This window comes from Eubalaena glacialis, chromosome 1, assembly GCF_028564815.1.
Source record: "Eubalaena glacialis isolate mEubGla1 chromosome 1, mEubGla1.1.hap2.+ XY, whole genome shotgun sequence".
Classification (NCBI taxonomy): Eukaryota; Metazoa; Chordata; class Mammalia; order Artiodactyla; family Balaenidae; genus Eubalaena; species Eubalaena glacialis.
In genome coordinates this window covers 193491002-193507474 of record NC_083716.1, presented here as the reverse complement: position 1 = coordinate 193507474, position 16473 = coordinate 193491002, and the positions used below count along the sequence as shown (strand labels likewise).

General features: G+C 33.0%; 1 protein-coding gene across 9 annotated transcripts in view; it reads left to right on the top strand.

Moving 5' to 3' along the window:
- The window catches only part of CALCRL (calcitonin receptor like receptor), a 104100-nt gene extending 89307 nt beyond the window's left edge, over positions 1 to 14793 (top strand). For all 9 annotated transcript variants that reach the window (XM_061185694.1, XM_061185732.1, XM_061185724.1 and 6 more), the window contains 3 exons: positions 6102 to 6320; positions 6476 to 6517; positions 11679 to 14793. In XM_061185694.1, the coding sequence (XP_061041677.1) occupies positions 6102 to 6320; positions 6476 to 6517; positions 11679 to 11894 (477 nt within the window). In that variant the 3' untranslated portion in view covers positions 11895 to 14793. The remainder of the gene's footprint in view (positions 1 to 6101; positions 6321 to 6475; positions 6518 to 11678) is intronic.
- Positions 14794 to 16473: the final 1680 nt, after the last annotated feature.

The window sequence follows — 16473 nt, the reverse complement described above, 5'->3', positions numbered from 1 at the left end:
GAAAAACCCACACACCTGTGATGGTAGTAAGACTAATATCCCTATAAAGAAAAGACTTTAATTTGGAAAAAGAAAGTATTGCTTAAACTGTTGTTTTATCATTATAATGATCAGCACTTAATCCAAGTGCACAAATTGGACATTTTTAAGTGTGGTTGCAGGAAAACAGAAGTCAAATTCAGTGCTTCTATTACATTGTTTCAATGGGGAAATAAATTAATCTAAATTAACATGCTTTCTCTCATAGAGCATTAGAGACCAGATTGCAATCACAGTCTTTAAGACTGTAATTACAGCTGATATTTAATTATATATAAAAAGATGAAGGTGGCACGTTTCTCAGCCAAAATTCAAAGCTTCCTAACCCTTCTTTTCAGATTCTTTTTTTTAGAGAAATATTCTATTATTTTACTACATTTGCTAGCTGCAATTTAGTATGTGGTTATGTTAGAACACTGTTCAAGCCATTCTCAAGTGTATCACTGTTATTTTCAAAAGTGTGCCATAATTAAGAGGGTAAATTTTAGAAGCTGGTTGCCTGGGTTTGAATTCTTCTTCTACCTCTTACTTGCTATGTGACCTTATGCAATTAAACTAATCTCTCTGGGCCTCAAGTCCCTTATTTGCAAAACAGAGAATGTAATTACAGAGACTTTTAATTTTTTTTAACAAGAAATTAAATGAGTTAATACATAAAGAGTGCTTAGCCTGGCATGTATAAATCATGGAGCAAGTGTCAAATTTCTGGTTTGTGCTTGGCTACACAAGACAGCCAGTTCAAAAAATCAACACATGGAATTTATTATTATATCTCATGGAAATTTTAATGTACCTTAGTGCAGATGCTATGAAAATTTCAGAGGCAGAAGCATTTCCTTCCCTTGCTACCTGCACATACTAGGAACATGTATAACACATTGTTTAAGTTGTATCCTGAGAAGCCCTAGCTTTGTATTCTTGGAAAGAACCAGCATTGAAACCTAGCTCTACCATTGCTGGTTGTGTTTCTCAGGGCAAGTTCTGTTTTGTTTTGTTTTGAGCCTCTCTATGCCTTTGTTTTCTCATCTATGACTATGCAGTAATAAGAATAAATACCTCATAGGGTGTTGTAAGGATTGAGATGTATCCTGTTACGCAATCAACACAGTGCCTAGAATATAATAAACTCTCAAAAAATGCTTTTAAAAGATTCTTCACTTATAATTTTTACATGATACCATGATTCTGTTTTGAGGAAAATACAAAGAAATTAAGATTCTTTTTTGGGGCCATCCAGAAGCTTACAGAACAAATACAAGGCAAAATTTTATTATAAGAGGTCTGGCTCTAGAGAGGGGTATGTGATTCAGAGTCCTAAATCAGAGAGGTTCAGGAAATAAGTAAAAGCACCTAACAAATGAAAAATATAACAGCAAGTAACACAATCCTTGGAAGAGCTTGTCCACAACAACTTTGGGAGGGAAGAGTAGATGGTGCAGTTAGGATAAAATATCACATAGTAATATAGCCCATCAAGCTGCTCAGTAAGAAAGGAAATGAAAATCCACATTATTTGCAGAAAGCTTTTTCCATTTTTCTGGCCTAACAAAAGACTAGGAGCCTATTTTTCTACCAGGGTAAAATGTTCTGTCCTTGTTTAAGCTTTAGGGCTCCTCACTGGTCCTGGCCAATTCCAAGGTCTTGGGAGGGGCTCTAGCAACTGTTTATATGGTCACATGTTTTTGTACAATTTTTATAAATGAAGAGATTTCAACCACAATCAGTTTCTTTCCACTCAGACTTCCTCTGTCCCATATTCCCTTGAGCAGGGTGGTATTGGAGTGTCTACAGCACTTCTGAGATCTTGCTAAGGGGAAGTTGAGAGGGGATACGGTTAATTTGTGTTTAGTGAGAGATGTTTAGGTCACTTCAGTGAGTAGTTAAGTGATTGCTGGCTAATCTAGTAGAGGAATGGCTTCCAGGAATCCTGCTGCCACTGGGCTGATTCACAGGGCTTCCTGCTATCACCCTAGGTGGTATCATGATGTGAAAATGTCCTGTTGTACCTATGACCATCTATGTGAACTTTATGGGCATTGGAGTAAAAACAATTTCTCCTCTTTTCCTTACCTTTCCTTAGTTTTTCTCTAAGATAGATGATATTCAGATGTAATTCATCTGAAATTCACTATTCTTGTTCTATTTGTATTTAAAATAAATGGAAGTATTTGCAGAAAATAAAGTAGGATGACCTTCTAGTTTCTAGGTTCACATTTTAAATCAAACTTGCCATTTGGAGAAGCACTTTGCATTTAGAAATTTTTATATAATGGGCATTTAAATTGCAACATTTATAGTGATTTTTATAATTTATGATTTTTGCATATTAGGATTATAAAATATTCTAAATTCTAAACTTATAAGCAGATAAAATGGCATTATTACTTTTTATTCAATGGGCTGGTAGTAATTTCCACTTAGTCAAAACTTTTAAAACAGTAATGAATGCTTGGGAAGGGAATACAGTAGGATGGGTGGAATAACAGCTGATGTGTTGATTCATCATGTTTCATTCTTACACCTGTTGCAATAGCTTATTCTGCTTTTGTCTTTAGCAGAGACAGTCCTGTGTCTGTAACCATGTTACTTTTCATAGATGTGTTTCCATCAGGATTATAGTTAGCTGTTTATTTTTGAAGCATATGTTCCATTGAATTCTCTAAAAGAATAGTAGAATATTTTTATGCCCAGTTATTTTCATAACACGTGCCTTAAATCAGCAAATGTATGTTATTTGTTCATTGCTTTCTATATTAAACGAGATATTACCGTTATTTTTCTGATTGAAGTATGTGGATATAAATTGCAAATAGTACGCAGTTTGAAATTTTTACATTATTAAACAAAACACAGATGCTAGAAGTCAGGGTGAGAAAAAAGGAAAGAGAACAGCATAGTAGAATAAGAGCCCGAAGGGACTTTTCTGGGGCTATTGTCCATAATTCTATGGAAGGCATAAGGAATAGGCATAGAGGATATAGACAAAAGTAACAGATATTGACATGGATAAAGATAAGAAAGAGAGAACGTAGTATTCAGGAAGAGAGAGAGAAATGTATTTCAATAGAACTCTGTTCATTTCTTGAACACTATATATATTTTTTTCACATCTTTATTGGAGTATAATTGCTTTACAATGTTGTATTAGTTTCTGCTGTACAACAAAGTGAATCAGCTATATATATACATATATCCCCACATCCCCTCCCTCTTGAGCCTCCCTCCCACCGTCCCTATCCCACCCCACTAGGTCGTCACAAAGCATCGAGTTGATCTCCCTGTGCTACGCAGTAGCTTCCCACTAGCCATCCACTTTACATTTGGTAGTGTATATATGTCAATGCTACTCTCTCACTTCATCCCAACTTCCCCTCCCCACCCCAATGTATCCTCAAGTCCATTCTCTATGTCTGCGTCTTTATTCCCTCCCTGCCACTAAGTTCACCAGTACTGTTTTTTTTAGATTCCATATATATGCATTAGCATAAGGTATTTGTTTTTCTCTTTCTGACTTACCTCACTCTGTATGACAGACTCTAGGTCCATCCACCTCACTGCAAATAACTCAATTGCGTTTCTTTTTATGGCTGAGTAATATTCCATTGTATATATGTACCACATCTTCTTTATCCATTCATCTGTCAGTGGACATTTAGGTTGCTTCCATGTCCTGCTATTGTAAATAGTGCTGCAACAAACATTGTGGTACATGTGTCTTTTTGAATTATGGTTTTCTCAGGTTATATGCCCAGTAGTGGGATTGCTGGGTCATATGGTAGTTCTACATTTAGTTTTTTAAGGAAGCTCCATACTGTTCTCCATAGTGGCTGTATCAATCTACTTTCCTGCCAACAGTGCAGGAGTGTTCCTTTTTCTCCACACCCTCTCCAGCATTTATTGTTTCTAGATTTTTTGATGATGGCCATTCTGACCGGTGTGAGGTGATACCTCATTGTGGTTTTGATTTGCATTTCTCTAATGATTAGTGATGTGGAGCATCTTTTCATGTGTTTGTTGGCAATCTGTATGTATTCTTTGGAGAAATGTCTATTTAGGTCTTCTGCCCAGTTTTGGATTGGGTTGTTTGTTTTTTTGATATTGAGCTGCATGAGCTGCTTATATATTTTGCAGATTAATCCTTTGTCAGTTGCTTCATTTGCAAATATTTTCTCCCATTCTGAGGGTTGTCTTTTCGTCTTGTTTATGGTTTCCTTTGCTGTGCAAAAGCTTTTAAGTTTCATTAGGTCCCATTTGTTTATTTTTGTTTTTATTTCCATTACTCTAGGAGCTGGGTCAAAAAGGATCTTGCTGTGATTTATGTCATAGAGTGTTCTGCCTATGTTTTCCTCTAAGAGTTTTATAGTGTCTGGCCTTACATTTAGGTCTTTAATCTATTTTAAGTTTATTTTTGTGTATGGTGTTAGGAAATGTTTTAATTTCATTCTTTTACATGTAGCTGTCTAGTTTTCCCAGCACCATTTATTGAAGAGGCTATCTTTACTCCACTGTATATTCTTGCCTCCTTTGTCAAAAGATAAGGTGACCATATGTGCATGGGTTTATCTCTGGACTTTCTATTCCTGAACATTATATTTTTAAAGTTTCATGTCTCCCTTTCAGAGAGAATGCTTTCTTCTGGGGAAAGTTGTAAACTCATAGTAAGTTTATAATTACAGAAAGTAATTGACAGAAGGCCTTGTTGGGTGCCAAATTTTTTTAACTCTAGGATGATCTAGATTGAATATCAACTGGTTCCAGTATGTGATTCAGCCTCCTCATAAGGATAAAGAGGATTATAGTACTATCATGGGGAGTTGTGAGGATTGTTGTTACACACATACACATACAAATAACGCAGGAAGGATAAACCAAAAAGATGAAAATAGTTATTATGGTATAATACATATTTGGTAAGTACCTAGTATGAACACTAATACAGAGTAGACACAAAATAATTAGCCTTTGCTACAAACAATTATTTCCTTTCTTTGAGCTGAAAATGTTCAGAAGCTTTGGTTTTTTTAATCATAGCAAAATTTTAAAATTTTGCATAAGAAAATGAACTAAGAAAAACAATCAGATATTACTCAGCTGAAGGTGGTCCACGATAATTCCACCATAAATTTATTTTTTCAAATCTAAAAGTCCATTAAAATTGATGTACTTTTTAAATTAATAAATCACAATTCCATATCCAAAGGAAACAAGAACACTATGTTAAAGAGATATCTGCACCCCATGTTTATAGCAGCATTATCCACAATAGCTAAGACATGGAAACAACTTAAGAAGTTATGGTATTTATATACACACACACACACACACACACACACACACACACACACACACACACACACCACACAATGGAATACTATTTAGCCATAAAAAATAAGGAAATCCTGCCACTTGAGACAACTTGGATGGGCATTATGCTAAGTGAAATAAGTCAGACAGGGAAAGACAAATACTGTATGATCTCACTTATATGTGGAATCTAAACAAAGAAACAAACAAACTCATAGAAAAAAGAGAACATATTTGCGGTTACCAGAGGCAGGGCGTGGAGGAGGAGGAATTGTAGGAAGGTGGTCAAAAGGCAGAAACTTCCACGTTTAAAATAAATGAGTATGAGGGATGTAATGTACAACATGATGATTATAGTTAACACTGCTGTATGATATACATGAAAGTTGCTGAGAGTAAATTCTAAGAGTTCTCATCATAAGGTAAAATATATATATACAATTTTTGGTATTTATATGAGATGATCGATGTTAGCTAAATTTATTGTGATGATCATTTCACAATATATGTAAGTTAAATCATTATGCTATGCAACCTAAACTTATATAGTGTCACTTATATCTCAGTAAAACTGGGAAAAAAATGAAAAAATTCAGTAGCAGAAATACAAGTTAATATTTAGGCAAATATTCTCATCAATAGAACATATTCTTGTGTACTGAAAATATTCTAAGATTCATAAAATCAAAGATCCTTCAATAATGATTCTTAATATTAAATATGAAATAATTTCCATATGCCATTTTATTTTCTTTTAGGTGAATCTATTTTTCCTGTTAAATATTGTACGTGTTCTTATCACCAAGTTAAAAGTTACTCACCAAGCAGAATCCAATCTCTACATGAAAGCTGTGAGAGCTACGCTTATCCTGGTGCCATTACTTGGCATTGAATTTGTACTGTTTCCATGGCGACCTGAAGGAAGGATTGCAGAGGAGGTGTATGATTACATCATGCACATCCTCATGCACTATCAGGTATGGTGTTCTTGCATCAGGAAGGCGCCTTGTGAAATTTGGTTTTAAATTTACATATAGCTGTGGTTTTATTTTTAACTATATGTGCATCAAGTTGGTTACAAATAATGTATCTTTTCCGTTTGGAATCAGATAATTCTATTTTTCTTTTACAGGGTCTTTTGGTATCTACAATTTTCTGCTTCTTTAATGGAGAGGTATGGTGATTGATTTTATTCCTCTTATCATTTTGTATTTGCAATACTTTTCTCCTTTAAAAGATGAGACAGAATTATAAATTCCCTAAGAACAAGTATTTCAAATTCCATTTCTGTCAGGAAAAAGAACCATGGAATCTCTTTTACTAGATGTAACTCTCCTTCCCAAAAGCTCAGGTCATATTGGAGTTCAAGGCTATGGCAAATTCAGCCTCACTTTAAAATATTCCATCAATGACTTTTATTCATCTAGTCTTTTGACCTACCTTTTGAACTAATCCTACTAATTCTGGCCTTTGTCCTAGGTACAATGTTAGGCAATCCTTATCCTCATAGAACATACACTCTAATAGGAAATAAAATTGGGTCATTTTTATTTTCCCCCTTTCTCTGGGTTTTTTTTTTTTTTCCTGGGAAGAGCTGCAGTGGGTTAGGAAACAGAACAGAGCCCTCTGATTTGCAACATGGAAATGTGCTTTTGGATATTTCAAGATTTTTATCCAAGATTTTTTTCCTAATTGGGAAGTTTCAGGCATCTTAGAAACCGGTACCATATTTCTTATGCATATCAATAGGGCTATAACTCAGTGGTTTGAGCTATATTGATTTAGTTCTTTATATGATTTTAATCTACTTGACAAAATTTAACCTGTTGGAGGATTTTGGCAAAATTCAATAAAGTTTAGAAATTCAGACAGCAACTGATGAGACATATATTTGGTAATGGTGAAGCTTATCACAAAGCTTCAGATGGGCAACACATGGAACCAGTTGGCATAACTTTATAAGAACCATTTCTATACAACTAATCAATGTCAGAAATCATGTACCTGTCATGAAAAACTATAAAATATTGTTTTCCCTTGTTTATGTAATATTTTACTTCTTTCTCTTAGCATACAATAAAATTTCATATTTGATTTCTTAATCAATTTTAAGATATAGATATTTATTTGATATATTTATATATTTATAATGGCGTATAGAACTATCAAACATAGTAGACTATATTTCATATCTTTAAGTGGTATCTCCATGACTCTTCTGCTGTATCGAGGACAAGAGTGACTTTTTCTGAAGTCAGTGAGAAGTAGGGACAGAGAATGCAATTAGGAAGGATAGATACATCATCTGTTTTGATAATAAAATTCAATTAGCATTTATTATATAACTCTATAAATTCACTATTGTATAAACTGTATTAGACAATCCAATTTCTGCCTACATAGGACTTTACAATTAAATATAGATGAGAAAGCTACAGACAATATGCCGTAAAGCATGTATGAAATAAGTAAGATACACGTTTGCATCTGCAGAAACAGATTTGATTTTTATAAAGCGTATTTTTTAAATGTACAAATTATAACCACTAGTAAAATATTTTGTGATGGAAGGCAGTGTAGAATAAAGGCACTGACACAGTAAGGCATTTAAACCCAAAGATGCCATTTTGTTCCTGGCTGTAACATCTTGGGAAATATTCTGAACCTCCAGGAGTCTCAGTGTGTACTTTTATTAAAGGGAAATAAAAGCAAGTTCCTTACACAAATCTCACAGGGATTAATGTAAGCTAGGAATATAAAGTTTTTAGCACCATGCCCCACCCACAGTAGATACTCAGTACATTATAGATTCCTTTTTAGATTTGTCAAATCGCTCTTTACAAAAATATATGTACAAATGGGAACATTAATCATATCCGAATCAAATCGCAAATTGGCCCTTATATTTAGAAAAAGTACCCAGGGAATATCTAAATTAATGCCTAACACTCTTATTGCACTCTACCTGTGTAAGCAAAAGAGACACAGGCCTTGATCTTTTGCCATGTTCTAAAATTGAGAAAACTTTGGCACTGGAAAATTACAATAAAAAATCTTTGAGCCAACTTGTTACCAAATCCTTCAGCATCTCACAACATCTCCAATATCTGTCCCCTTGTCTTCATCTCTAGATACAATCCCTGTTTGTGTATGATTCATTTCTCATCTTAAGAAATACTATAATGCTTCCTTTTTTTGTCTCTTTGCCTCTAGTTTTTCCCACTCTCATAACATGAAGACACAGCCGCCAAATCCATTTTGTGTGGTTCCAACTATGTCATGTACTTCTTGAAATCATTTGCGCAGGCTTAGTTTCCTTCTTGCTTTCTACGTTAGGTCAAATAGCTTGCCTTTATCTTAATATCTTTATTTTTTATTCTCACACTTTATTTTTATTTCTTAGCCAAAATATTCCTATTTGCATTTCTCACTAGTTAAATAACCGTGGCCTGACAAGTACTCAGGTCACTTTCATCTCATCTCTAGTCCTCTCAATCAAAAAAATGTGCACTGTTAACATAAACTAGGGACTCTAGACATCAGAAGGGCCCTCCCTAGTCTCACGGGTATCTTTAACAACACCTGAGAGTAGATATTTTTACAACGTAAACAAAAAGATTTGTTGAGAATAACCAAACTCACATTCTGTAATGAGAAGTAGGTAGAATTTTTATATAAAGCTCTATTAAACACCTTTTAATTGATTAAGGTTAAGCAGTGTAGAGTTGGTTTCTTATCAGGTACTAATGGTCATATAAACCCATATTCTTTATATTGTACAAAATTATATATTGCAATGTTATATTCTAAAAAGTTGGCCTAACTATTGATCTAACACTTACGCGTAAATCAATGAAAACATTTTCATATCTTTAATAACATCAGGCAGGCTCTCTTGCCTTCCAATGGCAATTTTCCCTTTTATCTTTCCCATTACATTCTTCTCATTGTAAGTTTACTGAGAGCGGCCACTTTAATGTTCTGTTGAACAGGTGTGATGTTGTGTTAGAGAAAGCAGATGAAAAACATAACATCCTTATAGAGAGTACCATAAACAAACAGATGTCTACAAGGCCTATGGGTCTTTAATTACCTTTATATTTAGCTTCAGTAAATAAGTCAGGAAATTGGCTTTCCATGGTTTTTCTGACAATTTAGTTGCAAGGAAGAAATAGGGTGATGATCTTAATCAAGTAGATATTTCAAGAGCAAACAGTCATATATTTCAAAGCCGTTTTGGCTTTTAGAAATGAATTTAAGCTTTCCTTGTTAAGACTATAAGTACTACTCTCATAGCTAAAATACTTCTTCATGTCAGCTTCTACCCAACATTTATGTAGAATCTTTTGTACAAAGCTACATTCCACTTCCTTTCAAACAGAAACTATATAGCACATGGATTCAATCAGTCCAGCTTTTAGTAACAAAGTGAGGAGAAGTTAATTAAGCATAAAAATCAGGATCAAAAACAACTCCCATTAGAAATACCTAGATAATTGGCCAAATGTCATTTTTGTTTTAAATATCTGAATATTTATTTAAAAGTCTTACTCTAAAGCCATTCCATTTGTCATTTGCTTATATTCTTGAAGATATTACATACGCAGATGGTATTTTTTAATTACCTTAATTTAAATATGTTATTTGGAGAACTTAGAAATACATCACTAAACCATGAGAGAAATAAAGTATAATTTTTATAAGATAAATGTATTCATTTTCCTATAAATGCTGTTATTTCAAAGAAAATTTATATGAATAAAAATTATTTCCTTCAGAGATAGTTGCCATATGTAAAGAAGTAAGCTTGAAATTCCTGAAGTTCTGAATTTCATATTAATAAAACAATGTATTGCATTCCTAACTACATAATTTTTGAATTATGGAGTAGGGAGACGCCTCCTGGAATTTCTAATAACTCATTCTGAATTCTTACTAAAGAAACTGATTGACTTTATATTTGTTTGTTGTGTTTTTCTACATGTTAAAATATGAAATGAGACAGTAAAACTTTGTGTTCATTTTAAGCGACAGATTAGAGGAGACTAACAGGACCTTAAAGTACCCCACAGAGCTGCAGACATCCTGGGAATACCTATTCGCTATAGATGGTTTGTAATTTGGAGAAGAGATAAGAAAATGAAAAGACTTAAATAAGCAGCCCTATTTTAAAGTTTAATATTGATATGTACACACGAATGTAATGAATAAAAAGTTGAGGAATTTATGTAATTCGTAGAAAGTTAAACAATATTGCATGAGTATGTTTGTAGGACATGAACTACTAGAAAGTTGTTTTTGGATGCTCAGATTCCCTTTGGGGAAACAATCAAAGGGTCAAAGAGCAGTAGAGATTTGGGGAAGACAATTCAAAGCTATACATGCTTTGCAAAGACACAGATCAGGTCACAGCATGTGGCTAATACATTCTTAACCTAGAAGCAGACAGGAAATGTACAGGTGATCGAGTTGGAGATGCATTTGATATTCTCATTTATGCTCACTGACTCAATATGAAGAAAATCATCTGTGTCTTATGTTCAGTTAAAACCAAAATCATTGTATATGACCTACCTAGTTCTGATCTCTATCCCCAAGCAGAAAAGATGGAAGAGTCATTAAACTTCAAATTTATCCAGACAGAGGGGTATCTAAATACAAAAAAGTGGAGTGGTGACATTCCTAAACTTTTTTTTCCCACAATACTCGTCCCATTATATGTTCAGCGCTGTAATTATCTGTTCAACACTTTCTTCCCTCTGGGGGTAAGCTCCATGAGGACAAAAACCCTGCTCTTTTTTTTCCAGAACGTAGCTCAATACCTGGCATATGCTAATCACAGTAAAAGGTTGTTGCTGCTGCTGTTGATGATGATGATGATGGTGATAATGATTTATATTCCCTGTATCCCTGTTTTTAAATATTTTTTCTCTCTTCTTTTATATTTCACTAATTATCTCATTCTTTTAATAAAAATATTGATACAAAACTAAATGTTGCACATGCCAACCTCTAAGTGAGGGTGTAGATTAACTATTTGACAGCAAGACGTTCATGTGCATTATTAGAGCTTCAAAGAGAAGGCATAGAAAGAGAAATACGAAGTTTTCTGTAGTCTGTACTAAAGTATAGAGTAATTGCAAAGATTTCCTAATATAAAGATAGTTGACTCAATTTCATTTTTTAATTAAGAAAATAAAGTAATATTATTCACTCAATATCAATGCTTTTTTTAAAAAAAAGCTTTTGTACATAACTTATTGTACTATTAAACACACTATCTTCATTTCATTTATGAATTGCTCTTACCCTTTCTGTTTCTTTTTGTTTTATAGGTTCAAGCAATTCTGAGAAGAAACTGGAATCAATATAAAATCCAATTTGGAAACAGCTTTTCCCACTCAGATGCTCTCCGTAGTGCATCTTACACAGTGTCAACAATCAGTGATGGTGCAGGTTACAGTCATGACTGTACAAGTGAACACTTAAATGGAAAAAGCATCCACGATATTGAAAACGTTGTCATAAAACCGGAAAAGTTATACGACTGATAATAGAGCGTGTATTGCTGAACTATTTTGTTCCACTCCTAACTCAAGGACTTGGATCCATGACTTTACAACCAGAAGTCTTCAATATTAAATGAATTATTTGAAGGTGACAAAGAAAACCCTCACATGAATTCAGTAGTGTGTTGATAAATGTTTCACACTAGCTCCGTGGGGGAAAACAGTCCTGATTTGTCATTTTTGCCAGTTTTTATGGTGTAAGTACTCCCACCATGGCTGATTTCAAGCTACCAACTTGACATCACTGAATGTGGAGATGGGTAAAAATGAGCACAGTCAGTTGTTGTAGGTTGGTGTGAGCCAGCTCCAGCACACCACTGCATGAATCCACAAATAAATAGACCATAAAAGTTCATAGACAAAGTGGGCACAATTCCACTCCTGTTGCCTAAAGAGACTTAGCTAAGGCCTATAGACTTGAAGGAAAATGAGCTTTTCATTTGTTTTTAAAATCTTTATCCCATATTCCTTGGTGAAGTTGATTGTTTGCCCAGAAAGTATTCTAGCCCTTTTTGTTTTTATTTTTTCATGTGGACCAGATAAACAATTAATTATTTCTGTTTGCTTACCCTCTTCTCCCCCCAAAAAATAAATGAGCAGAATTGCTGTTGGCTACTCATTTGCTGATTCATCACAGTTATACCCCTTGTCATATCCATTTTTGAGGCTTGATGAATAGCATGTATGATACGCAATCCTACTTTGGTATCATTAGGGAGAAATCTTGGTTGATACTACAAAACATGTGGTCGACTACTTTCCCATCTTACTACACAAGTGGGAAGGAATTTGTGTCCATATACCTGTAAATAGAAACTTTGCCCCTTCCATTTCTACTATGTGGACAAATTAGCAATTATTTTACATGAAGGAAATCAATGAAGGATTTCTTATTTTCTTAAAAGTTTGTAAAAAAATTGTGAAAAGTAAGCATGTAAATACTCTGTTATTCTATTTTATAGTCTCAAATATATACAATCTAGGTAATTTTTTTAAAAAACAAATACTTAATGTAACAATGTGTGCATGTTAATATCTGATACTGTGTCTGGGCTGATTTTATAATAAAATAGAATCTGGAATTCTTTATTTGGTAACTATTTTAAAGACAACCAGATGCCAGCATCAGAAGTTTGAGAATTAAGTTTGAGAAATATCTATGATAACATATAAAATATTTATTTAAAAAATCCTCAAGGCCATTGTTTTATTGAATATATTAGCTTTGGTGATTCATACCTTAATAATAGATATGTTTGACATATTTCCTTTTTTATTTTGATGATGAACTTTCATTCTAATCCAGAAAATTTAAATGACTCCTATGATAAATGCCAATCTGCTATTCTTATGGTTTTTACCCCATTAAAAAGATTACCTTTCTGACTTACTATATGAAGATATATAGCTTTGGAAATGCTGCAGGCTATTTTTTAAAATTAGAGGAATACAATATATATCATATACAATGTTTTAATATTTTAATAGAGATACTATATATGACGATGCAATATAGTGAAAGACCTGAGTGTATCAGTAAGGAAGAATTGTTGTCAGAACATTTATGGAATAATTAAATTAAGATGGAAGAAATCCTCGCTAATGAATTAAAGTGACATTTAAATGGGATTCATTTTCCCTAATGCCCTTTTCCACTGATTTCTGAAAAACAAAATGCCTTCAATTAGTAAGTCAGTTTTGGCAGGAGAGTTCATTACATCTATGTGTTATTTTTTGTTGTTGTTGTTGTTTTTGTGGTGTGTCAATCTGCTTAAAATGGATTAAACTAATGACTTAGTCATCATAGGTTGTTTCTTAAGCTGTCAATAGATGGTAAGTTCAGAAGTCATTTGAAATTGTCCAGGTAAATTATCTAAATTAGTAAGAATTCACTTATTAAAAGGCCTGGTCAGTAGATTTATGATTTATCTATACACATGTAAAAGCTGTATTGTTAGTTTCAGATTTATGGATTTCAAAACAAGCTGTTATAAAAATGAACTCAGGCTGTTCTGAACTTTCTAATGCCTAAATTATACAATAATTCCTTTAAACAATCTCACTTTTTAGCTATTTATTATTCAAAGACACAGATTCAAATCCTTTACTGGCACTGTTCATATTTTTCAGCATTCTTCCAGACAAGCTATCAAGTCTCAATCATAAATGACAGTAGAAAATGTCAAATTATCAGCGAGCATTATATTAAAAATACACTGTAACTTTCAAGTATTTTTATTGTGCTTTTATCATATTAAGTTTAGATCAGATTTCCTTTGTGGCCAGGATTTATCTATTGTACCATCTTTAGGTGAAGACAGTCCATGATTAATCAGTGTTAGTTTTGAACCCATTTTTTTTTAGAAGTAATATTTTTAAATATTAGACTTCTCTAAAACTGAAATACTAATACTTAAGATCTCCTTTGTATCTTACTCATATAAAAAAGTAAAATCAATACTATTTAAAAGCAAACTTCCTTGGTATCTAAAAACTTATTTGGGGAATTTCCAACTTTTAAAATGCAAATCTGCTACTTTTCTGAAAGTATTTGTGAAAGTCATTTTAATTTTTAAACAATTCTAGTCTGTCATTTTTTTTTAATTTCTAAAGTTATTTAGTGCATTTATTCATAAAATATTCATTCTGGAATTTAGTGTTTGTTCAAATGTAATCCAATGTACATAGAAGTAGTGGTAGCTATAGTGCTGTATTTATTGCTTGATAATTTGTTTTAAATGTGAACTTATCTAATTTTCTCTTGGTTTTAATATGCTAATAAAAACCATTTCTTTTATTTCTAAAATATACCCAAGATATTCTGATCAATTAAAATAACTCATGTTATGTTTACTTAGTGTATATCTCTATATTTTGATTGTATGAAAATATTAAAGTTATGAGCTAAAGTTTATTTTCACTCATGTTTACTGGAGTACTGAATAATCTAAATTACAAATATAATTCTTTACAGCAATCAGTGTAATACTTAAAATCGATGACTATATCACCATTACCCTCTTTGAAGTCTTCCATAAACCTGTAAATCACTCCATAAACTGGTTTGTTAAAATTATGAATTCATCTTGTAAGCTAGAAAATTCCAAATAAAGTACAATGTACGCAAATTCCTTCCTAGGCTGAAAGAAAGGAAAAGATTCCCAGAAATAGGAAAATGCACAGAGATTTGTCTCCTTTCTCCATTATATTCACTGTATAGTTTTGTGTTGAATAGCAGAAAGAAACAGAAGGAAAAGAACTATTTAAAAATATAATTTTCTCATTTAAAGTTGTTTTTAGTGTATTATATTGGTATAGTATATTTACATATATTCAAAGATGTGTAACCATCACCACAGTCAATTTTATTACATTTTTATGACCTCAGGAGGAAACCATGTATCCTTAGCTATCACTCTTCTATCCTCCCATCCCTGCTCCCACCCAAGCCCTAAGCAGCACTAACTTACTTTCTGTCTCAATAGACTTCCCTATTCTGGACTTTCATATGAATGGAATCATATGGAATATGATCTTTTCTGACTGACTTCTTTTACCTATAATGTTTTCACAAGTTCATAACTTGTTCCAATTTCATTCCTTTTTATGACTAAATTATTCCATTGTATGGATTTACCACATTTTGTTTATCCATCTGTCTGTTGATGGACATCTGTGTTGTCTCCATCTCTTGGCTATTATGAATAATGCTGCTATGAACATTTGTGTACAAGGCAATTTTTTTAACATATATTTTAATTTCACTTGGTTATATACCTAGAAGTGGAAATGTTGGATCATATGTTAAATACATCTGAGGACTGCTAGACTGTTTTGCACAACAGCTGGACCATTTCACATTCCCACTAGCAGTGTATGAGGGTTCTGATTTCTCCACATGCTTCCCAACACTTGTTATTATGTGTCTTTTGTACTTTAGCCATCCTAGTGGGTGCGAAGTGGTATCTTGTGGTTTTAATTTGTATTTCTTTGGTGGCTAGTGACGTTGAGCACCTTTTCACGTTTTTATCGGCCATTTGTATATCTTTGGAGAAATGTCTATTCAAATACTTTGTTCATTTTTAATTGGATTGCTTGTATTTTATTATTGAGTTGAAAGAGTTCTCCATGTATTCCAGGTACAGGTCCCTTATCAGATATAAAATTTGCAAACATTTTCTTCCATTCTGTGGGTTGTCTTGTCACTTTCTTGATGGTGTCCTTCATAGCACAACAGTCTATAATCTAGATGAAATACAATTTATCTATTTTTTTCTTTTGTTTCTTAGGCTTTTGGTGTCTTATCTAAAAATCCTTTGCCAAATTGAAGGTCATGAAGACCTACTCCTACAGTTTCTTCTAAGGAATTTATAGTTTTTGCTCTTACATTTAGATCTTTGGTCCATTTTGAGTTAATTTTTGTATATGGTGTGAGATAAGGGGCCAAATCCATTCTTTTGCATGTGGCTCTCCATTTGTCCCAGTAATACTTGTTGAAAAAAATTATTTTCTTCATTGAAGAACATCCTTGTCTTGGTATCCTGATCAAAATCAATTGACC